At 39.3% G+C, this 22,876-nt stretch overlaps 2 protein-coding genes across 2 annotated transcripts; both read left to right on the top strand.

Moving 5' to 3' along the window:
- The first annotated feature begins 79 nt into the window (after positions 1-79).
- Positions 80-3,469, top strand: fundc1 (FUN14 domain containing 1). Its single transcript, XM_063498741.1, has 5 exons — positions 80-205; positions 676-826; positions 2,328-2,403; positions 2,490-2,618; positions 2,723-3,469. The coding sequence occupies exons 1-5, from the start codon at positions 136-138 to the stop codon at positions 2,798-2,800; spliced, it is 504 nt and encodes a 167-aa protein (XP_063354811.1). The 5' UTR covers positions 80-135; the 3' UTR covers positions 2,801-3,469.
- A 779-nt stretch (positions 3,470-4,248) lies between these two features.
- On the top strand, positions 4,249-14,774 carry efhc2 (EF-hand domain (C-terminal) containing 2). Its single transcript, XM_063498731.1, has 15 exons — positions 4,249-4,290; positions 4,548-4,736; positions 4,966-5,116; positions 6,161-6,384; positions 6,525-6,776; positions 7,445-7,552; positions 9,073-9,211; positions 9,912-10,077; positions 10,199-10,341; positions 10,477-10,673; positions 10,791-10,924; positions 11,697-11,891; positions 12,744-12,836; positions 13,933-14,032; positions 14,582-14,774. Exons 1-15 carry the CDS (start codon positions 4,249-4,251, stop codon positions 14,708-14,710), a joined length of 2,262 nt encoding a protein of 753 aa, XP_063354801.1. The 3' UTR covers positions 14,711-14,774.
- The last annotated feature ends 8,102 nt before the right edge of the window (positions 14,775-22,876 follow it).

Here is a 22,876-nt window from a genome sequence, read left to right as displayed (position 1 = left end):
AGACTGGCAAAATCTCCAAATGTTTCATAAGAAACAAAAACATGTATTATTATTATTATTATTATTACATAACGTATAACATTACAGTATATGTAGGCCTGCCCATGTCTCGGTTTCTTTTTCACCGTCAAATTTATGCAAATGACGCCGGACGTGAAAGCAGCTGAGGACAGACCAGTGCACTCCAAAATGGCGAATAGCAAGGGTAAGGAGGCCTGTAAAGTTATTGCATGTTATTCGGATCCAGGACGGTCTCGACACCGTGGGTGCATTTAGTAACGTTCGCGTTGCTGCTAAGAAGCCTTGAAGCCGTTTTCCCGTTTCCTCTGTAGCGCTGACTCTGTCCTGGGCCGCACCATTTACAGCTAACATTAACTTTTCACCTGTTAGCTTTAGTTATGTAGTCATGCTAAGTTATTGTTAGGCCCAGGAATTTTAGTAAGTTATAATGGAGCCCGTAATGAAACTATTGGTATCTGCCTCTGTCATGATAAATCTTGTTAAGTAAAAAAGCAGGAAACTACTACAGTTGATCGTTGAGTAATGGATAATAGCGTCCAGAATCGTGTGTTGATTTTGTAGCATTAATATAACTGTGCTTGTAAGGCTTCTCGCTGCTGCATTCATTGTTATTTCATGCTAGCTGTCTTTTATTTTTCCTTGTATGTACACAAGTGGAAGATGAGATTTACGACAAGGTCGTGGATCTGACAGAATACGCTAAACGTCAGCGATGGTGGAACCGCCTTTTCGGAAAGAATTCCGGCCCCATAGCTGAAAAATACTCTGTGGCCACACAGATTGCAATAGGTGGAGTGAGTGGATGGTAAATATTCTCATTAAAATTATGCTGCCTTTAGCGTAGTAAATGTGAATGGCTGAGAAACACCCCAACGCAAAATGAGAAAATCTCAAGATTTAGATGGTTATAAATTGCTCTGTCTCATCTTGTTTACAGTATATCTTCTGTTGGCTGATTGGACACGGATGTCTTTATTTCTGTACTGTGCAAAAATTTCTAGCCACCCCACATTCCCTTTGCCAGGAAAATATGAAATGTGTGCAGACATTATTTGAAACATGCAAACATATATGCCATACAGTATATAAAGCAAAACAGAGTTTATACAATACTCATGACCTTTTAAGTGATCAAGGTCATGAGTATTCTTCAACAGCCTGAAGTCTCCTCAGAAAGCTTTCATCTAATTCCTTTAAGCACTCTTCAAAGATAGTTCTTCAAAGTTCTCCTTTGAATGCTGTTTGTTCCATTCTTTGTCATGATGATCTCACACTGCTTCAGTAACGTTGAGGTCCAGGCTTTGCACAATCGGTGGCTGACAGCGTTCCACTGTGTTTTTTGTTTGGGGTTTTTTTGGGTGGGTGGTTTATCCAGGTATGCCTTTAGCAGCGTGTATGGCAGCAGTTTCATTCTTTAGTTTCAGTTTCCAAATCAGACACTTTAGAGATGACATTGGGTGGTGGATCAAAGAACATTTTCTGTGTTCATGAATTTATTACTTTTGACAAGCGATTTACAATCCAGTTCTTGTGTCATTTGGCATACCTCAGAACTTGGAAAGGAAAGTCCAAAGAAAAACATTAAAAGAGCATCAGAAGGGCTGGAGAGCTACTGCTCAAGGCCGCTTTAAAAAATGACCAGGAGGCCTGACTCCTTGGAAGCAAAATATAAAGAAATGAGGAGTAGCTCAAAATGTTTTGTACAGCAGCGGTCCCAAACCTTTTTTGCGCCACGGACCGGTTTATGCCCGACAATATTTTCACGGACCGGCCTTTAAGGTGTCGCGGATAAATACAACAAAATAAAACTAGTACCGATACCGAAAAAAATAAGATTTATTCATAACACACGTGAAAAGACCCAGGAAAACCGAGTTAACAATAAAAACGATAACAAAATAACGCTGAAAACCGATAAAAACCCTGAAAACCATACATTTCACACCTGAGCCTCAACTCTCGCGGCTCGGTACCGGTCCGAGGCCCGGGGGTTGGGGACCGCTGTTGTACAGTATTGTATTACATATAGTGCATGCTTATCTTGCTGTTCACGTGTTACTGTAGCAGAGAGACAAAATTGTATTTTGCCATCACTTAAGAAAACAAATTTCACACTCCCAACTTTATAACTCTGCAGTTAAGGTATCTTGCAAACAGTGTCTTAGTTACACTTTATCAGTGGAATCTTTCACATCATGCAAACCTTATGACAGTGAATGGCCACCTTACAATGGTCATTGTTAGGCTAACTTGTGTCATTATTATTGTTAGATCAGCTACTATGCTCTCTTTTCAATTTGCCTTAGGTGTGCAGGTTACCTCTTCCAGAAGGTTGGAAAAGTTGCTGCTACCGCAGTGGGGGGAGGTCTTCTGCTTTTACAGGTATTATTGCATCACCCTGCATAAATATGTGCAGGTTAAGCTTTTCAACACATTGACATTGTTTTCATGAATCTGTCTTTCTTCAGGTAGCTAACAACAGTGGCTATATCCAAGTGGACTGGAAGCGAGTAGAGAAGGATGTCAACAAAGCTAAGAAGCAGTTAAAGAAGGGAACAGATCAGGCAGTCCCTGAGCTCAACACATTTGTTGAGAAGGTAATTTTTTTGTGAGTTGTCTGGTTGACTGTGAGATCATTTTCACCCTCCCATTACAATGAAAAAGCGACTGTGTCATATGAAATATGGTTTGTGTCTTTCAGTCCAGAGAGTTTGTGAAGAAAAACATTGTCGTCACAAGTGGCTTCATCGGAGGATTCCTGCTCGGCCTGGCATCTTAGGACCTACCGAATGAGAAGAGTGTATTATTGGGGTTTTTCGTGTTATGTTTCTGATGTTATAAAAAGCTATAGAGGATAATTATAAGTCTTTGCTGAAAAGTTCTCAAGTGTTTTAACAGCAAGTGACCAACAGATACCAGTTTAGCTTGGAGCTCTGTGTTTTTACTTAAGCTGCATTGCAAACCCTTCTGTTTATAACACCATACTTGCAAGTATTGTTGATATAGACGTGGGACTTATTTATTAGCCCAGAATGGCCGTCTTGAAACACTCCAGTTTTAACGCCAAATAATAATACATATCATGTAAATTAAATTAAAAAAGGAAACACAGCAGAATGTTTCTGTTATTATGTATTTATTAAAAAAAGGGGGACAATGTTCCAGAAGGAAAGATTTCCCACTGTGGTTGTGCACAGTTGGGGCAAATAGATTTCAGTTCACCTACACCTGTCTTTAGGGTATTCCATCAGTGCCACTGTTAATTTTTATATTTTGGTTCAACACATTATAATCAATCATCTTCAAAGTAAATACTGGGTTACACCAGTCTTTGCGGTCTCTGTTTTTTATGATCTATTATGTTTAGCATCGCTTTGGGTACTGAAGGCTGTGGTCTGACTATTATGTAAGTAAATAAAAATAAAGAAATATGTTGAATTGTGTCTAATTCAATTTACAGTGCAGTTTATTTAACTGTACGGATGAAGAAACCTAGTCTGCCTTTGAAGTCTGTTAGTATACATTCATCCATGCTTTGGTTTACTGTCACTTGGATTTTGTAAAATGTTTTAGTTTGCACATATAATTAGAAACAAAAATGAGCTGTTACTCTGGCCATTTATTTTTGTATGCCCTACAAGCATAATCATTTACAGTTTATAAAGAAACAGGATGTGTTATAATGTATTCTTAAGTCCAAGTTTAATTTTTGCAGGATGTGTGTGGCATACATTAAATTATATTTTTTTAGGTAGACTCAGAGGGCTTATAGATAGCGTAAAAGTTCAAGCAAGAGTTATTTCCAAATCATCAGAATGTACAGTAAACTCTAAACAGCAAGGTATTATTTACAGGGATAATTACTTAATTACCTTAGTAGTGGTGGTTATAATATGCCAACTCTGATACTATTTGTAAACTTTAATATATAAATAGTACATAAGTACACAGTTTACTCTCTGTTGCACTTTTTAACTTGTAGGAAAAATAATGTGTTTATAAATTCTTTTTTATTTAATTGGCTATGTTAGCATCAAAATATACGATGAACAGCAATAATTTGAATATTGTTATGAAAATAAAAATATTTTATTGGTTCTTTTTGTTGCTAAGAGACGTGTCCCCAATAGACGTTTCCATGGTAACAGACCAATAACAGACTGTTGGAACTTCAGGGCCGCTGAGTTTTATGGAGAAAGTAATCCAACAGTTATAAGTATTACCACTATGGCTTTACCGTTTCTGCCAGGGAACTCTCCCAATGAAAGAGTAAGTTTACGACACTTCGTATGTTTCTCGCAAATTACTGAGTTTCGTTAGCAGGCGACTTCCTTAGCTAGAAACTAACCCCAGATCGCCTGTTAGCTAGAGAGCACTTAAGCTCCGATAAAAGTGGTTGTACGAGTGGGTGAGTGAGGTATGCTGTTTAGAAAGCGCTTTGAGTACTCAGGCATATAAGAACCAGTCTATTTAGCATGTTTTTAATAGAAAGTGCTCAGATATACTTTCTCCTTTTTGTACCACAGCTGGGGAAGAAGAGATTTCACAAATCCCAACATTTTGACTATTCCAGTGGAGTCCCTATGCTGGTTGGGTCTGAGAAGCCAGGCATTGGAGGAGAACATTTAGTTGGTCAGGAGATTAAACCAAAGTACTCCGTCTATCCCATAGGAAGTGGTACCGGTTTACCACCATGGGTAACCTTTGACAAACAGGTGAATAATAGAAACTGATTTTAATTCTCCACTCAGACAGACATGGTATAGCTTTGTGTTATTTTTTTTATGTCTGTTATTAAGGTTTAAAGCTTCCAATAGCTTGTGTTACTCATTCAAGTAAAAAAAAATTAAAGCCTATTATTTTTTAAAGCCCGTCATCATTTCGCTAACTAAACATTTGTCATTTGAGTAATTTTAGCCACAAAATATCACTTTGTCCTTCTAGGTTCTGTGTTTTGATGCATACTTCCAGGAGACTGTACCTGAGGCTCAGTCTGAGACGTACAGAATCAGAAAGTGTAAGATCTACTTCTTCCTGGAAGACGATACCATACAGGTTGTGGAGCCGGAGTACAAGAACAGTGGCATTCCCCAAGGTGTCTGTGATATAACAGGAAATATCTTGAGAATATTGCTTAAATTCAATTACAGCCTCAATAAATAAATAAACAATGAGACACTATACAAAATGTAAATGGAAACAGAATAAAATGAGCTGCAAATCTGATAAACTCACATTTTACTCATAATAAAAACTTGTAACATTTTTAAGAAAAAAATACGGTCACTTTTGAATTTGATGGGAGGGAGATGAAGAAGAAGAGAAGACAGAAGAAAAGCTCTTATAGAATTCTACCTGTGAAAGTTGTTATAGAGGCAGTATGTGGTTTAGCAGTGTTTTGCAAGTATACAAGGCCTTCCCTGAAGACATCATCTGGATGGGCGCATATTTGCTCTAAAACCTGTATATGCATTTCAGCACTGATTGCACCTTTCCAGATGTGCACACTGCCAATTCCATAGTCACTAATGCACCCTCATACCATCAGAGACGCAGGTTTCTGAAGTGAGGCTGATCAACCTGTATGGTTCCTCTCATCTTTAGTCTCAAGGACACTGTGAAGAAATAAAAAATCAAATATTGCATTTTAATTTGTCTGACTACAGATGCAGTCTACTTTGCCTCTCTAAATTTTAAATGAGTGTTGGCTCAGAGAAGATGGTGGCGTTGTTCACATACAGCTTCTCTGCATGATTGAGCTTTAACCGTTTCTGCCAACCATTTGTGGACAGTGAACAGTGATTTCTGGAAGTGTTCCTGAGCCGATGCAGTGAATTCCATGATAAAACCATGCCGGTATTAGAGGCCTTCGGGGGTGGCAATGATCATGGGCATCCAGCATTGATTTTCAGCTTTGTCTCTTGCAAAAAGACATTTCTCCAGACAAATATGGGTTTATGAGTTTGTCAGTGATTGCATTCTGTTTTAATTTACATTCTATACAGCGTCCCAACTCTTTTGGGATTGGGTTTGGATTTTTGTTCGTCTGCTTTTTCCCAAGTGGCCCAAAAATCTGCAATATGATGAGAGTTTCCAGACCCATTTGTTACCAATTCTGTGTTGGTGATCCCTGTCATAGGAACACTCATTCGTCGCCACCGTATTCCACTGCCTCCTCCAAATGAAGGCCAGTTCTACAACCTGTTCCATTTCAACATCAACCAACAGATGAAGCTGTACTCTCGCACATTCACTGTGACTGACTGTGACTCTTTCACAAGGAACTTTCTGACAAAACTTGGGGTGCACATAAATAACCCTACAATTGTACCTGAGGACCCCTACAGCAACCTCCGGGAACAGGTGAGCATCAGAAATACATTTTTTGTTGTTTTTATTTTATTTCAACTCATATAACTCTGTCGAAATATATTTTAATCCTCCTTTATTTATTTTTTTTAAAGAAAGTTATAGCGAATAATCTATTTGTTTCACGCTCTCAGCTCAAAAAGAGTATGCAGCCACTTCGGCCATATGAGAGACATGATACGCTGAAGCAGTTCTTGGACCATGACCGCAAAGTCCTGCGCTTCTACTGCTTCTGGGATGACTCACAGAGCATTTATGTTGACTTGCGGGAGCTCATACTGCACTACTTCCTGGTTGATGACACCATAGAGATCCGGGAGGTGATCCCCCCAAATTCTGGCAGAGACAAAGTGAACAAATTTCTTCGTCGCTGCAGACTACCTAAGGTAGGTAAGGCAGCGTGATAAGAGCGCGATAACAGCTGTCGAGAAATGAGAGAGTAAGGAAAAAAAGCACAGGCAGGGTTATACAAAAGGGTAAATAAGGGCTTTTTTGAGCTTGAAGTTTTGCTATTTCTTTGTTTTTGTTAACATTTAAAGATGGTTACTCCTAACCTAAAGGCTTGCAGTGTCCCTCTTTCTGGTTGTGTTGCTTCTTTTCGTCTTCCTGCTTTCATGGAGACCTCATTCACTCTGACAGGACTGCTTTAGCACCCAGTTTCCCTCAAGCATGTAGGCTTTCTCCTCCAGTTACTGACTGACCAAGCCTAATTCATCCTGAAGGACATCCAGGCATCAATCATGTCAGTGTATAACTATGTGTTTTCAGTCCAGTAACGTTGTTTGCTCCGATGCCTTTTTATTAAATGTCAGCCTTAAAGGTTGAGCAGACTTTGCCATCCAGTGGGAAGTCACTGTGTCCTTAACGACAGATCTCGTTTCCTTCTTCAGTCTTATTTTGTTGATCTGCTTCTCCCTCTCTCTTTCAGTCTTTTATCCATCTTTTTATTTCTCTTACTAGTTGTGTGCATGCAGAATGGTATTTACTTATAAAGAGTAATTTTTGTTTAACAGTTTCTGTATTTTTCCTGTCCGCACTTGTTTCCCTTTTGCAGCATGTTCCAGCCAAAGTCAAGCAGCCTGGAGAGATAACAGACCGCACGGTGCTCAACGTGCTCACCTCCAGTACTATGGGAAACCGCTACATACTGGACAGCCTCAAAGTATGTCCTGACTCAGCCACGCTCACACTACAAACATGCTAACGGGATGTTATTTGAGAGGTCACCGAGAGGCTAGGCAGTTAGCGAGATTTTCGTGAATCTCAGAGGTTAAACCTAAAATGAGCTATTAAGACACTCGATTAGAGTTAGTGGATAAAATATGCGTCAAATTACAATCCAGTAATCCAGTCTAGGGGAAGGCCGCTTCCTTTTTCAGTAAATACAATACTGTGCAAACCTTTTGTGTCACTCCTCATTTCCTCCATATTTTGCTAGGAAATTGGGAAATAGGGGCAATTTATTGAAACATGTATGTACATATGTGGAAATACAATATATAAGGCAAAACAGAGGTTGTACAAGACCTTGAAAGTCAAAGTATGACCACCTTTATACTTCACAGTCTGAACTCTCTTAGGTGGGTTTTCTTCTAATTTCTTTAACTCTCCTTTAGGAATAGCTCTCAAAGACTTTCAAAGTTCTTCTTTGGATGTTGGCTGCTTTTTGTTCTGTTCTCTGTGAAGATGATGCCACACTGCTAGAATGATTCTGCTGAGGCCAGTCCATGACTGATAATGTTCCATTGTGTGTTTCTCTATTCAGATATGCTTTTACTGCATTGGCAGTGTCATGCTGAAAAAGAAGCTGTTACTAATCAAACACAGATTATGTTTGACCACACTTTTCTGTATTAAATAATAATTCCATCAATTTTCAGTTTTCAGGTCTTTGCAAATCACCATGTTGGTACAAAAATATTTTCTATGTCTGTCAAACTTTGTTATCTTTTGCATTTTTTACACATTCGGCTAAAAGTAATAGGAACAAACATGTTTATGTGTCAGTCCCATAGTAACAAAGTGCCTAAAGATATTTAAATTTGGTTCTTTGCTGAGTTGTGTGCTGTGTGTAGACACAATACTGATTCATCCCTTGAGTTAGGTGCATTAGGACAAAACACTGCATTTCTGACCGTTTAAAAATATACAATAAAACTTGGCTCTTTGAAAGCAAAACATGAAAAAAATGGGTTTCCGCCATGCATAAAAAATTTTTTTAATTCATAAAGGAAAGTCCTTCTAGCAAGTCCAGCTAATCAGCAGTCATCACGATAAAGCCTCCAGGTGCTTATTTTGAAGCTTAAATTAAAAACAAAAAGCTTTAATTTCATTTTTTACAGGAACATAAAACTGCCTGTATGCAACCATCAGTCTAATCAGAAATAAAAGGTTTCCTGAGTTTAACCCAAAATAAGGTTTTGAAATGCTTCCACAGAGCGTTAATCTTATTCCACCATCTTTGCTGATATAATTTCTGCTGTGGATTTTAATTCAGGATTCTTCGATCACCATGTCCCACTCTTACAATGTCCCTGTATCCACTCAGCACCAGGCTCTTAATAGATATAACCATCCAATTCATGTGTGTTTAAGTAATTCAATTCAACAAGTAAGATTCTATATAAGTTTTTTTTTGTTTACTCATGTCATTATTTCCATTATTTCCACTCTCACCTGCAGACCGGAGCTGTCCACGAGGAATTCTACAAGGACTGTGATTTGATCATAGGTGGGGAAGTGAATGTGTGGGGCAGGAGAGTAATCCTCGCTGACTGTGATGACTTCACCAAACACTACTACCGCGCCAAATATGGCATAGGTACGGTTAACACTACTGCAGTGCTGTTGATTTCTTTATTTCAGTATTAGTAAAAATGTTTGCATTGTTTCTTTGGACAGGATTGTCAACTGAAAAAAAAATTAATTGCATTAAGTATACGCCTGTGGAATAAATGATGTAAGAAAATGCTTACAGTGACATATTTTTTCCTGGGGATTTTCACTTGTGTCTTGCATTGCATTAATCTGAACACTTGGGGGCAGTAAGAGCAAGCATCTGCCAAAGCCGTCTTTCTTGTGGAGGTGATTCCTGAATCCAATGGTACAGGATAGATTTGCTTGGATAATGAAGTCTTTCTGTCTATAGAGAGCGCTCATTGCTTGACACTTATTAGAAAAAAGAAAGTGTTCAACACCACTGATGAACTGACAAAAGACACCTGGGCCTCCAGTTAAAGTTAAAGGCACTTACTCCCCAGCAGGGAAAAACCTTATAGTGTATCCTTGCTCACTGCCACCCTGGGCAGGTTTTGGGGGCTTGCTGCATTAGTCACAGCAGGAAACAAGACAGAGGCCCCGCTGACAGGCCACTGTGATGGAAGTGTCCCTTCTTGCTCTGAGTAGTCAGGGGTCAGCTCAGGGATAGATTACCTGTTTCCTTGTGATCATTTAAGCTCTCCTCCTGGGTTTCTTTTCTTCTTTTAAGTGTTTTGTCTCTTCTTTCTCCCGCTTCCTCTTAGAGGACTTCACCCCGTTGCAGTACAAGGCTCCGCCAGCCCCTAAGCCCCCAAGACCTGTGCCCCCCTACAACGGCTTTGGCTCAGAGGAGGATTCACTGAGCTTCTGCCAGCGCCTCCTGCCCAAGCCGCCACGGAAAGACTTCCAGAAATTTATGGAGAAAGACAGGTTCGATGAGTTTAAGTCACGATCACAATCAAATTAGTGAAAGGTTTTCATCTCTACTCTATCTCTCACTCTATGTGTGTTAGTGGTAGCCCCGAACTCTACTGTGAGCCTGTCTCCACAGGTATGGCTTGGACAGTAAAGTGCTGAATTTCCAAGCTAAGATGATTACAGCTGATCCAGTTGACAGAGAGCGGGTCTTCATCATCTCCTTCTACCTCTCCAATGACACCATCAGTGTGTTTGAACGCCCACAGAAGAACTCAGGTAAAAACTTTCTGTCCTCATTTGCACCAGAGACACTCGTAGGATCTGAGATACAAATCGATGACCCTCATGGTTCGGATACATGTAGTTAAGTATTACCGATGCTTTCTTTCTACACTCTGTCCCATGTTGTAGGTGTTCTTGGTGGTAAGTTTCTGGAGCGCGGTCGTGTAAAGAAGCCAGGCCAGGAGCTCTTTAAGAGTCAGCTGTCTCAGTACTTTACAGCTCAGGATCTGTATGTGGGAGCTAACCTCTGCTTTAACAGCATCAACTTCCAGCTTCTGGATGCTGATGAATACACATTCAAGTACATGGAGCAGCATGCTGAGGAGGTTAGGAGGAAAAATAACAAATCAGCACAAGCTGGTTTTAGTTTTTTGTCTCGGGGACATGAAGCAGTCCGCTTTTCCTTAAGTGCTATTAAGCATGTTTTCTGTGTTACCCTTTAGTTTCCCAGAGCCAACATGGGCATCATCATTAGCAAACTAAGGTCCCTTCCGGAGGAGAAACAGTGTGAGATCAGGAAGTTTCTGACTCTCAGTGACCCCAGCAACACTGGCTTCATCCCTTTTGAGTCGATAAGGTACAGTAATGAAGCAAAAACACTTGCAGTTTAATCTCTAGCCCACAAGTGTTGAAGTACGTGATCAATGTATTCAGTTCTCCAAGGTGAAATTACTGCCAGCACCTCCTGTTAGCAGAGTGTGGTAACTTGGACGAGACCGAGAGAAGGGTTCTAGTTCCCAACCATAAAGTGATGAAAAGGACAGTTAATCACTACATATGTGGACAGTCAGGTGGCAGGGAGTTTAAATAGTGATTTACTGGAAACTAATTTGTTCCTGTCCAATTCTAGGGATGTAAATATAATAAGTGACACATGAAAGCAAAGAGAAATTCTGTGCACAGTATATTAAGGGTGTTTTCATATCTGCAGGGTTTAGTCAGTTTAAATCAAATTCTAAGTCGAACTCTCTTCGTTTTATGGAAAATGGAGAATAAAACAGTTAGTATGGGCCAGCTATAAATTGAATGTAAGTTCTCCATGTTATCCACTCAGCGAGAACACAACCTCAACCTCTTTCCTCTATTTACTTTTGTTGCTCCAGACACATCTGACCAATAAGCATACTACACGTTCTCACTTATTTTGTAGCGACACATTTTGGTTCACTTGGAGTTCCCCTTCGAGTTTTATCTGGTAACCAGAAACCAAATCTTCATGTTTACAGACTCATGAGCTGATTTGGACCAGAGTAAGTGAACTGTAGGTGTGAAAACAACCTTAAAGGATTGTGAGATGTGGGTTAGTTCATTTGTCATCAGTTTTTGTGTATTATTTTCTCCCCACATAGGAGCCTGCTGCTGGGACTGGACTGCAATCTGTCTGAGCACGAGGTGCTGGTGCTGGGCCGGTGTTTCTCAGAGTGCGAGCAGACCCAGGTGGACGTGGGCTTGATGCTGGCTGTGGCCCAGGACTTCCTCAAGAAGAAGGCCTTTGAAGAATTCCCTAAAATGGCCAGAGCATTCGCGGATCACGATCGACACAAGTAAGGCAAAATACTATTGCAACATAAACGCAAACACACACAGAAAAACACACAGGCAGATAGCGTCACAACAAGGCATCAATCGTGCAGCCTGTGGCCCCCATACCTCAGAGCAACGATTAGTTCCAGCAATGCGATAGCGGAGCATGGGAACCAGATGGATCCTTAAGACCTGTTTAGGCCAGTGCGCACGCACACACACACACACACACACACACACGCACACACACACACACACACACACAGTCTCCTGAGTCTATTATGTGTGGTTCTCATTGTCTGTCACCTTCATTTTGTTTTTGTGCATAAAATCACATATTTAATGCGCAGACACTGCTCATCCATTTGATAGGACCTTTAACCCACTTTTGCTGATTTGTTTATGTGACACAAGTGTACACACCCTTGATAGGCATCAACTTGTTCATCAGCGTCCCTGTAATAAGGAAGGCATGACAAGAACGGCGCCTCTGGACTCGCGGTCATTACTGTGGAGAATAAGTGTTCTTGCAGGACAGACATCCTCTGTTTTACACGAATTGTCCAAATACGATATCACTTTAAAACGTTTTCCACTAGCACTGAATTTATGTCAGTCCTTATGGGAATTACATGTACTTTATGTTAAACTATCAACAAAGGCCAGCTCATGTTGCTGCTGATGGCACATTGTCTCTGATGTAATGTACTGGCCTCTAACCAACATGTTTTGTTTTGTTTTTTTCTTTGAGCCTTTCTCAAATGTCTATACAAACAGCAGGCTCACAGCCAATGCGAGTCTGAACTGTAGCTGCAGCTTTTGGCTCTACCATATGTTGGATATGTTGTGCGCTTGTTTTTTTTTTTCTTTAGGACACAGCGTCTCTCCACAAAAGCGATAAGGACCATTTGTAAAGCTTTCCACCTTCCCGTGCCCAACAGCCTGCTCGAAGGTCTTCTCAGCAAGTAAGAGCCCACAAATCAGTTTAGAGTAGAGCAGTTCAAGGTCCCCTCAAAAATGTCAGAACATTTTCAGAAGGCTTTTCAGAAAGATTTCTTTTCACCGAGGTGAAGTGCAGTCCGCAGTCTGTGCCCAGGATTGTTCTTGTCATAAAAAAAAATCTCTACCGAACTGAAAACCACAAAAATTAAGAAATGGTGCCTTGTTACAATCTTTTCAGGGACATATCTTATAAATATTTAAAGGTGTGTTCTGACCAGAGTTGTTTTTTTTTAATTGAAATTGAAATTTTGGTTTCTATTTTCAGTTGGTTTCCAGTGTGCGTTTGATTTTTTTGTTTCAGCCTGATTTTTTTAGTTTCAGTGTTTAGACTCAGTTTAGTTTTTATTTGTTTCATTTGTTATTATTTGTGTTGGGGGTATTTGACTGGGTAAGAAATATAAGACATCAAGTAGACATCCCAATCACGATCTGCACTAACATCTCCTAATGGTTGAGAAAACTACATTTTAAAAATCTTAAAGACAATTTCTGCATATTTTTGCTACTTTTGTCAGCCCAGAATATTGTTTGGTAGTTTCTGTTTTCTCTGAAGTCTATATTGTTTATTTTTATTCCACATTAAAAAAAATCATACTTGGCTTTACAGTTGTGGTTACAAGTTGTGAAGAAAAGTTTTGAAGTAGTGCAGATACAGTGCAGAAATATGGGTTAAACTTGGCCCAGGTGGTGTGAATACAGTCCAATATGCATCCATGCAAACTGAAAATATTTCACCTTTCAACAAAAAATGTATGAAAGCCACAGAGATTCTGACTCAGACTGGATTTTCCAGAAGCCACAGACAAACAGAAAGTACATGATTATTGTAGCACCTTTGGGGCAGCTGGAACTGAATAATTCAGCCTCACAGATCTTTGGGAAGAATAAGCAAAAATTGCAGGGGTCTGATAATTAATGTGTAATTCCATCTGTGAGTTATTTTTGGAAAGGAAGCAATTCTTTAATTTTAGTTTGCAAAATGGTTCAATAAGCTCCAGCGACTGTGACCATGAAGCACAAAAAAACCTGTTTCTCAAGTGGATGGCATCTTTTATTCAGGTTTGCAGATGGAGATGAGATTGACTACTGTGCCTTCCTTGCTGGTATTAACTGGTTAGAGCACCCTGCTCCACCCGTGATGCCTGAAGACACCTTAAAGGTGAGAAAAAGCAGTAACTATAAAGCAAATAAAGCAAGAAGAAAGAGTCAATTCAGCGAGAGACAGTAAGTGATTTCACAGCATGTGCACAGATTTTTTAAATAGGGGTAACTGAAAATGAGTTTACGTTCTCCTCTAACCTGCAATCACTCAGTGGATGAGTGAGCCAAAGGCAGAATCAAGTGAGCGGAAAGGAACAGTCATCGGATAAGAAGACAATCTGTGTGTGTGTGTGTGTGTGTGTGTGTGTGTGTAAGGCAAATGTCTTGAGAGAGACATACATACAGAGGTGGTCAAAAAGAAGTAGCTCTTCTCTTCTTCTCTCTTTTACTTGTATCTTTCCTGTGTAATACAAATTCGGCATGCTACGCTACAGCCAAATCTAAGCAGAAACAGGTGAGCAGGAGAGATATTCACCAGACTTGCGTGAATAGAACGAGAGTGAAGGAATCTGTGTATGTGCTCACGGTGTGTGTGTGTGTGTGTGTGTATGTGTATACTGACACTGTGCTTAATTTGTTCTCCATTTTCCTCTGCCATGGTTTCCAGCTGCTTTTTTCCTCGCCGGCTTCTAAGCCCAAACTCATTGCTCAGTCTCTGCTCAACTACTCTGCCGTCCTAAAAAAGCTCCAAGGTAAACCCTCGAAGAGACCGAAAATGGCCACTGCACCTTTTTAACATTTTTTAAGGTGTCAAGAACAACAGGAATGTCACGTTGGCAAGTCCAGACAAACTAACTTCTCCTTGGGTGCCTTTTTGGTATTTGCTGCATTCCAACTTGCTGTTTAGCATTGCTGATTTCTTATTGCCTCTGCTGTTATCATTCTTTTGTTCTGTTCATTTTACTTTATCTTGGAAACAATTCAAAAAAAAAGTGGAAAGTGCTAAATGGCACTTTTGTAAGCAGGATTTTCCTTTGTTTCCTAGGGTTTAATCAGTATAATGGAGGTAAAAGACAGCCCTCAGTTTTCTTAACGTTTGAAAAAGCAGTGCTATTTTAAATAGCCCTTTTGCTACACTCTGAAATGTTTCATTTGTGCAAAAGTGCATAGTCAAGTCATAGTGCAGAGTCAAGCAAATAAAAGAACAATAAAGGAGAGCTTTATCACAGAGAAGCACAAACAGTCACAGAGGAGAGAAAGAAATAGTAAAATAAAGCTGGACACCAGAATTATCAATTATTTACAACACTAAGTATTTGAATCTGCTCAAAGTGACGTGTGTGTTCCTGTTCCTGTTTCCAGTTTGAAGTCGATGTGGAGTTTGATGGTGGCGGAGCAGCCGTGAAAAACATCAACTACTCTGCCTTCCTGCAGGATGCATTCAGCTTGCCCTCAAACAGCAGTGACACCTCAGCATAGACACATACCCTTACCTCATGGACACAAACACACACGCACACTGCTCATTCCTCAATTAAAGGACATGGTACATCACATAACCAGCCTCTTGTGTTTTCATCATGGGTCACAGTGGAGATGCGTAAAACCACAGGAGAGGTGGTATGCGCGCGCGCGTGTGTGTGTACAGTTTGGCAGCAGTGGTTAAAGCGCAAAGCTAAAACAATTGAGTTAACTGGAAAATTGGTGCTTTAGGGGAGAGAAGTTGTGAGAACACAGATGTTTTTTTATGTACTTGCATGTGTTAGTGTGTGTTTGCGATTTGGTTTGAACTTAGCCAAGATATGGTTGAAAAACACATGCTGGCCAGAGCTCTGCTCACAAATATATTGATTAAACACTATTACCTTTACAAGAAAAAGCTGACATTTGGCAGTCATTTTGTTAATGATACCAGGTAGTTATGTTGTGTCCGCCTTGCCAAATGATTAAACTAAAGGACAAGGACATAAATATTTTAGGTACTAAACTTTATGTTTTAGCAACTAAATAAGGTTGTAAAGGTATACATGCTACACATTGTTCAAAGTCATCCATGATACTCCTAAACCTAACCCTGGGAATTCAGAACATGTAGTTAATGTTTTTGTGAAATTCCTTTCCCAAATCTTTGCAATGATGGAATTTAGAAAACAGTCTGACACATATCAGAAACTATTCACATTTTCCAGGGTTATGGTAGGGTTAGGCTGATGACTAAGCCCTCAGAGGTTTAAGCTGCTTTAACCCTTTGAGGGCTAAGGTTAAGCCTAATTACAGCTGCCGCAGCCTCTGCAAGCTGCTTCGCAACCCTACCTCTACTCCAGCTCTTCCATTTCATACTATTTATGCTGTTTCTGACTTAATCAGTGTCATGCTTGTTGTCACTGATGCCTGCCAAAGATAAATTACTGCAGACACGGTGGTTAACACATTTGCCTTGCAGCAAGAAAGTCCTGTATTTGAATCCACCAGCTGGCTGACGCCTTTCTGTGTGGAGGTTGCACATTCTCCCTGCATGGGTTCTCTCCAAATACTCTGGCTTCACCGCCCAGTGCTCCACCCAAGTCAGATTAACTGGTGTTCAAAACTGGCCATAGGTAGGAAAGCGAGTGTGAATGGTTGTCTTTCCGTTGGTTTTGTTGACAGACTGGCAACCTGTCCATGGTGTACCTTGGACTTACCTTGTGACAACTGGGATAGCCTCGAGCCCACTGGGACCCTGGCCCGGCTTTATGCAGTTACCATAAATTCATAAGAAGTGAACTGAAGTGAATGACCTCAACCATACAGCTCTTTACTCAGTATGAACCTTCTAGTCACTGGACAACTTTTCTACCTCCTCTAGAGCTGTAGAAATAATGTACAGATGAGATCAGAATTATTAGACCCCTATGAAAATGTCATTTTTTGAAAAATGTATTTCCCAAGTATTGTTAAAGAGGGTTTTTAACACAGCATTTTCCAAACATCCTGGTTTTATTTTGAATGCTTACATTATTTTGCTTTGCAGACAGAAACATGATTATTTAACAAAAAAGCTAAACTAGCAGCTTGCAGTCATTTGTTGTAGTTTTCAATAAGTCCTACACATGTCTCCTGACCAATCCCAGCTCACTGTTCTTTGGCAGATCTCAAGCTCCTCCAGATTTGATGGTCTTGTGGCTTGGACCTTGGCCTTCCGTTCAGTTCAGTTCAGGCCACAGACTTTTTGATGGGATTCAAGTCAGGGCTTTGGGGAGTCCAATCAGTAACATGTTGTTGGAAGATAAAGCGACAACCCAGGCCAAGTTTTGCTGCTGACTGCAGTTTTCTTTCAAAATCTACAAATATCCTTCTTTCTTCATTATTCCTTGCACCTTGACGAGATTCTCAGTTCCAGACATACTGAAGCACCCTCGCAGCATAATACTCCCACCACCATGCTTTACTGTTCTATTGGTTGTACGCCTCAATCTTCTTTCTCTAAATATAAGCAGTGTCTTTGTTGTCGCTCTAGTTTCATCTCATCTGACTAAAGGATGAACTTCCAGTAAATGTAATCTTTCTCCAGGTTGTATTTAGCATAGCTCAGTGTGGCTTGAAGGTCTCTCTTTTGTAGAAATGGAGCTTTTCTTGGTCTGCAGCCTCACAGTCCATTCCTTTGGGGTTCTAGTAATTATCGTCTTTGACACTAAAATTCCCAACTTGGCTAAGTCATTCACTCGTGTCTTGGCAGTTGTTCTGGGTACTGGACACAAAATTATCAGCCCTCCTGTTAAATCAAAAGTTTTCACAGGGGGGCTGATAATTTTGTCCTAATCCATAGATGGGTTGTAATGATCCAAAATCCAGAAAATATATCCAGGCCTTATATGTTTATGATCAAGGCAAAATCTCTCAAATTTTCAAAGTAGAAATGTAAATAGAGAAAACAAAATGGATGTTGTTGTTTTTTGTTGTCTCTCTTTGGCTTCAGTTATAAATTCCCTGAGGCTCATTCCGGCATCAGTGACTTATTGTCAGTGATAGTTGTGGGATTTCTTTTCTCATACTAAATGGATGAAAACATCGCAAAGGATATTGGCAACACATAGAAGTGAGGAGTGAGTTCTTCATAGGTCAGAATTACATGGAACTACACTCTCATGTTTGCCTGTCTGTATGTGGCACTGTTGGAATATGAAAAAGCACAGGTTGTTCAGGTTGAGGCGCCATTGTAATGGGAGCCGGCGTTGCAAATTATAGTAAGGGGATAAGTCAAACATTGGGTAATCAAACACCCAATCCCCTTTGTGTAACCACACACACACACACACACACACACATGCAAACACACACCATATGTACCGCCTCACCCCTTTCACACTGAGCACAGAAACAGTGCATTACATCACTCAGGGCATTATCAGGTCCTGTCCGCCTGCTTTCACACGTACTAAAATATTAACCTCCACAGTCACCCGCCACCAAAACACAACGAGTGGCGGTGATGCGGTCAGCGGTGGCGGGGAGCTTCCTGGGCACATGCTTGGCTTTTTTTTGCTTTCTGAAACATGAGGTGAGAGAGAGAGGATAATGAGGGAGGAATTTCAACGCCTCCACCACCCACACATCGTCCAACACTCCTCTTCCTCCTGTCAGTTGCTATGCACCCACACATCCCATTTTCTGCCCTGTCACGGTCTGTGGCACAGCAACAGCAGATTGAATGGGTTGCGTCATCATCATTGGGCTTAGAAATATGGATGTGACGTATGAGGTGCACAACGTCCTTCAGGAGTAGGCTGGGTTTTTAAAAATATAGAATATTATAGTTTCAGCTGAAGTATACAAAGTACTTGCTGATCAATGATTTTTGATTGTCTTTGGATGTATTCAGAAAATAAATCACGCTTTGCGACAAACAATAAGTTTGTTAGTAGGATGCCTCCGTTATTTAAAGTGGGGAGGAAGTACTCAGAGACTTACTGACATATGGGGAAGGTCATGCAGTGAAAATATCAAAGGAAGTTATTATATTCAGGACAATGTATTACTACTTTAAAAAAGTGCCCCAGGCAGAGTAATGGTCACTGTGACTGTTATGTGTACTGTAAATTAGATTATAAATATGCATTCAGTTAAAAACAAGCAACTAATGATTGTGTTCTTTACAGATTAATCACTAATCATTTCCCAAATGAATCCATTAAATGTAGAGTAGAAAGTAGTGGAAGACACTCATCTGGTTGTGAACCAAATTTCCACTTACTCACTGCTGCTTTTTTTGCAGATAATGAGAGCATCCTGAGCTTTAATATATATATATATATATATATATATATATATATATATATATATATATGTGAAAGAACATATATAAATGTGCTGATTTATATACATCCAGACCAGTTACAGAAGAGAATCAAAAACTATGAAGAGGAGAGAACAGCTTATTGATCTCAGATCTTTTGCTTCCGTGTCTGACACAAAAGAAAGATGTCTGTCAGGTTTCAAAAGCAGTTAGGTTAATCCTTCAGAAAAGTAGTGGATCTTTTTCAGGAGTCCTTCCATTTGTGTAGGATGGGCCTTCTTGGCACAAGTCGACAAAAGGCAGTAATGTCAGCTTGGATTCTGTTCAGGTTCACATTTGGAGGGTTTACCCCAAATATTGCTGTAATAGTAGACAGTGCAGTTATCCCCAAATTGTAGAAAACTTTCAAAATCTTGACATCAGAAATTTTTTAAATTTGGGTACAAGCAAAGACAGTTTACAACGATCACATGTAGTCTTAAGGTCACAGTAAATTTCTGTTAATTAAATAATTTGACTTTGGCCCAGTGAAGCCTGTGTATGGTCTTAAATTCGATTATTTAATGTTGAAGGCAGACAGAGGATGGTCATATTAGCTGAACAACTTTGTGCCACTCCCATCTTTGTTTTGAAGAGTGTAAAGTTACAAGGCAATGAGCATTTAGTAATTTATTCCATTGTTTCAAATGCGTGCTACACTTGAGGACAGCATCTAAGAGAGAACTGAGGGAAGGGGGGACACAGGTAAAAGAAAATTTGACCTAAAAAAATTTCTTTCTCCTTCATCTGTTCTCATCTGTACTGAACTCAAATCTATGTGAGAATTGTGCAAAAGAAAAAGATTTTTTTAAAAAGGTGCAAAGCCCTCCTTTTACGCTGCTTTTAACAGATTTCAAGGTGGCTGTACATTTTTATGGCATTTTTAAGCAAAAGCGGTTACACAGACCTCACCCTGAATTTATTTTAGATTCTTCTAGGCTATGTCTTTGGACACATTTTAATGTTTAAACCAACAAAATCACAGCAGTGAAAACAAAACACAACTACTGATATAAGTTTGCTGTCTTTGTCCTGAAATATGGCAGCTGAATATTGTGCCATGTGTCTCTCTTGCATTAGGGAGTAGGCAGTCCTGAATAAGTAAATGATAAGATTCATCAGCTGTTAAAAAAAAGGAAGTTTCTCAAGAAAAGAAAATTACAAATTAAAAGGAAAAAACTTTTGTTTAGCTGCAGTTGTCCACACAGAAAACAAAAGCTAACAGGCATTAGCTTCCATAATTGTAATGGACCCTACCTTGGAGTATGGTTAACTCCATAAAATTCTAATCGTTGTGATGAGCTTTCATAAATGTATTTATTTATTAACGTCACAATTTTAAAAAGGACTTTTATGTGAATTGATATTTGTCTGCATGCTGTATAGAAGGTTAATGTTGCTGTTAATGTTTAAGAAAGCGTTTTATCAAACAGAACAACGATGAACATATGACTCAAACTTTGCAGCAAACACGGGGGCAGCGCTATCATGAATCACCCTCTGCGATGCACTGTTTAGTTCATGTGGTTTGTGTTCTGTTGCCTCTACTCAGCACAAACAGGACACGGAGGCTTGTTTTAAAGAGTCTGCTCCCTTTTTTCTTTTCTTTTTTTTGTCCTCATTCTACTTTACTGCTGTTCTGCTCAGGACCATTGTACTGTAAAAACCGATATGCAGGAAATCCATAAATGTCTCCTGGGTGAAGAGGATCTGAGTGTGCGGCGCACGTTCAAGTATGCAGGTATGTTTGCGTGCACGCACTGTATGTGCGTGATTGGCCTAATGCAAGTCTGATGGAGTCATGGCTAATCTATGAAGTCTAAACAGATATCTGAGAACAAGAGGGGGGAGTTTCTGTTTACTGGCTGGGTGCCTTTCTTTTCTCATGACAACAAATCTTAAACCTGGAACAACACACTCACACACACACATCACAAAGCACCTGTGTTCAGATGTTGTTTTCTCAGAACTCTTCCCCCAAAGCAGCAGTTTTTGGCCCTGCACTTAACTCGGAACAATCTGCCAGTAATTGGTATAATCTTTTAATCCGCCCTGCTAATGATTTTCTATACAGCTTAAGACTGTAGTTGTGGAAAATTATCAAGTTTGTTTAGCTAAAGTCATTACCTACACAACATTAAAAAAAAGATACAGGCAGGCATCAGACTTACGCCATCTCACGCTATCCCCAGCACTGCCCTGCTCTGTCACACCAACCCTCTGCATGTCGTCCTTCAGTGCGTCCATAAATCTTCTCTGTGGTCTTCCTCTTGCCTTTTTCTTGGCAGCTCCAAATTCAACATCCTTTGTTCAAAATATCCACTATTCCTCCTGCATCCAAACCAGCTTTTTGTCCAAACTGCTCAACCTCAACTGTCCCTCTGATATACTCATTTTACTTCAATTTCAAAATATGTGTATATTTAATTTATTTGTATTTTTTATTTTTTTTAATGGTCCGTTGGCCCACTTTCAGGCCTTTTTGTCACATATTGTAATCTGAGGCAAAGGATAAACATGCATATCTGAAGGACTGTTAAAGATAAAAGCCTGAATTTTTCATTGCCCTGATATACATCAAAGTATGTGTAAGTACTGGCTAGGTAAAATATGGAAAAAAAAATTCAAGCCATCCTGTAAAGTCTCACGTTGTGAAAGACAGTTCACAAAACTGTGAAATAAAGCATGCAGAAAAGCTTTTAACATGAAATACTTAATCACGAAAGATTGAGCAAATATGACAAAAACAAAAGTATCAGTAGATTGTCACGTCTAAATAAATCAAAAGTATGACATTTACAGGTGGGACTTTAATTACAACTCAGAAAATAATTTTGTTAAATATGTATATATATTTTTTCCATTTTCTTCTTAAATCATCACATTTTAAAAAACATTTTCTGCATTTAAAAAAATGCCTAGAAAGTTTATGTTTCAAAGGTTGAACATATGTTCTGATTGCTGTGAAATTGTAGCTTTATGTATCAAATACTTTCAAGCTATATTTTGGGAGAAATGGTCCATTTATCCATTTTCAGGCCTTTTTTTTTTGCACATTGAAATCTCAGACCATGTTTGAACACGATTATCTCAAAAGTGATTAAAGATAAAAGCCTAAAATTTTCATTTGTATTCAAATATCTGAGTATTTACTAGTTAAAATATATTTATTTAGAATTATGGGACTATAAATAAGTCCTATAATTAATAATTAATACGAATAAAAAAAAAACTTTACATTGCAAAAGACAATTAGTGACAATGTCTGAATAGTTATATTTTCCAAAAATGCAAAAGAAAACGTAGAATATTTTTGAACATGAAATTGTTATTAACAAAAATAAAGAAAATGCTGTTTTTGTTCAACTTTCATGCTGGATTGGGGAAATATAACAAGTTTTACCACAAAAACAAAATATAAGCAGATAGTTTAATCCAAATAGAACAAATTTCTGTTTTGAGTTCTTGATCATCTGATTTGAGATGGAATGACGATGATGGAAGTTGTGATGAAAACTTTGCAAAACCTTTGGAAATGAGAGCTAGATGGTATCTTGGTTGTTGGCTGGTTTTTGTTTTTGCCTTTTGAACACAGGTAGAGTGTTTTTGTAGCACAGTTCAAACTACCTTCACTAAACGTGATGGGATGGG

This window comes from Pelmatolapia mariae, linkage group LG16_19 (genome assembly GCF_036321145.2).
Source record: "Pelmatolapia mariae isolate MD_Pm_ZW linkage group LG16_19, Pm_UMD_F_2, whole genome shotgun sequence".
NCBI classification, from domain to species: Eukaryota; Metazoa; Chordata; class Actinopteri; order Cichliformes; family Cichlidae; genus Pelmatolapia; species Pelmatolapia mariae.
The sequence above is the reverse complement of the archived record's forward strand: the minus strand, read 5'-3'. Positions and strand labels throughout refer to the sequence as shown.

Excerpts from the sequence above, each read along its gene's own strand:
- efhc2 (XM_063498731.1), top strand. The coding sequence starts at position 4,249 with ATGGCTTTACCGTTTCTGCCAGGGAACTCTCCCAATGAAAGA. Across the intron at positions 6,385-6,524 it reads ACAGCAACCTCCGGGAACAG|CTCAAAAAGAGTATGCAGCC; the intron begins GTGAGCATCAGA and ends TCACGCTCTCAG. Across the intron at positions 10,925-11,696 it reads ATCCCTTTTGAGTCGATAAG|GAGCCTGCTGCTGGGACTGG; the intron begins GTACAGTAATGA and ends CTCCCCACATAG.
- fundc1 (XM_063498741.1), top strand. The coding sequence starts at position 136 with ATGCAAATGACGCCGGACGTGAAAGCAGCTGAGGACAGACCAGTGCAC. Across the intron at positions 206-675 it reads CAAAATGGCGAATAGCAAGG|TGGAAGATGAGATTTACGAC; the intron begins GTAAGGAGGCCT and ends TATGTACACAAG. Across the intron at positions 827-2,327 it reads ATAGGTGGAGTGAGTGGATG|GTGTGCAGGTTACCTCTTCC; the intron begins GTAAATATTCTC and ends AATTTGCCTTAG.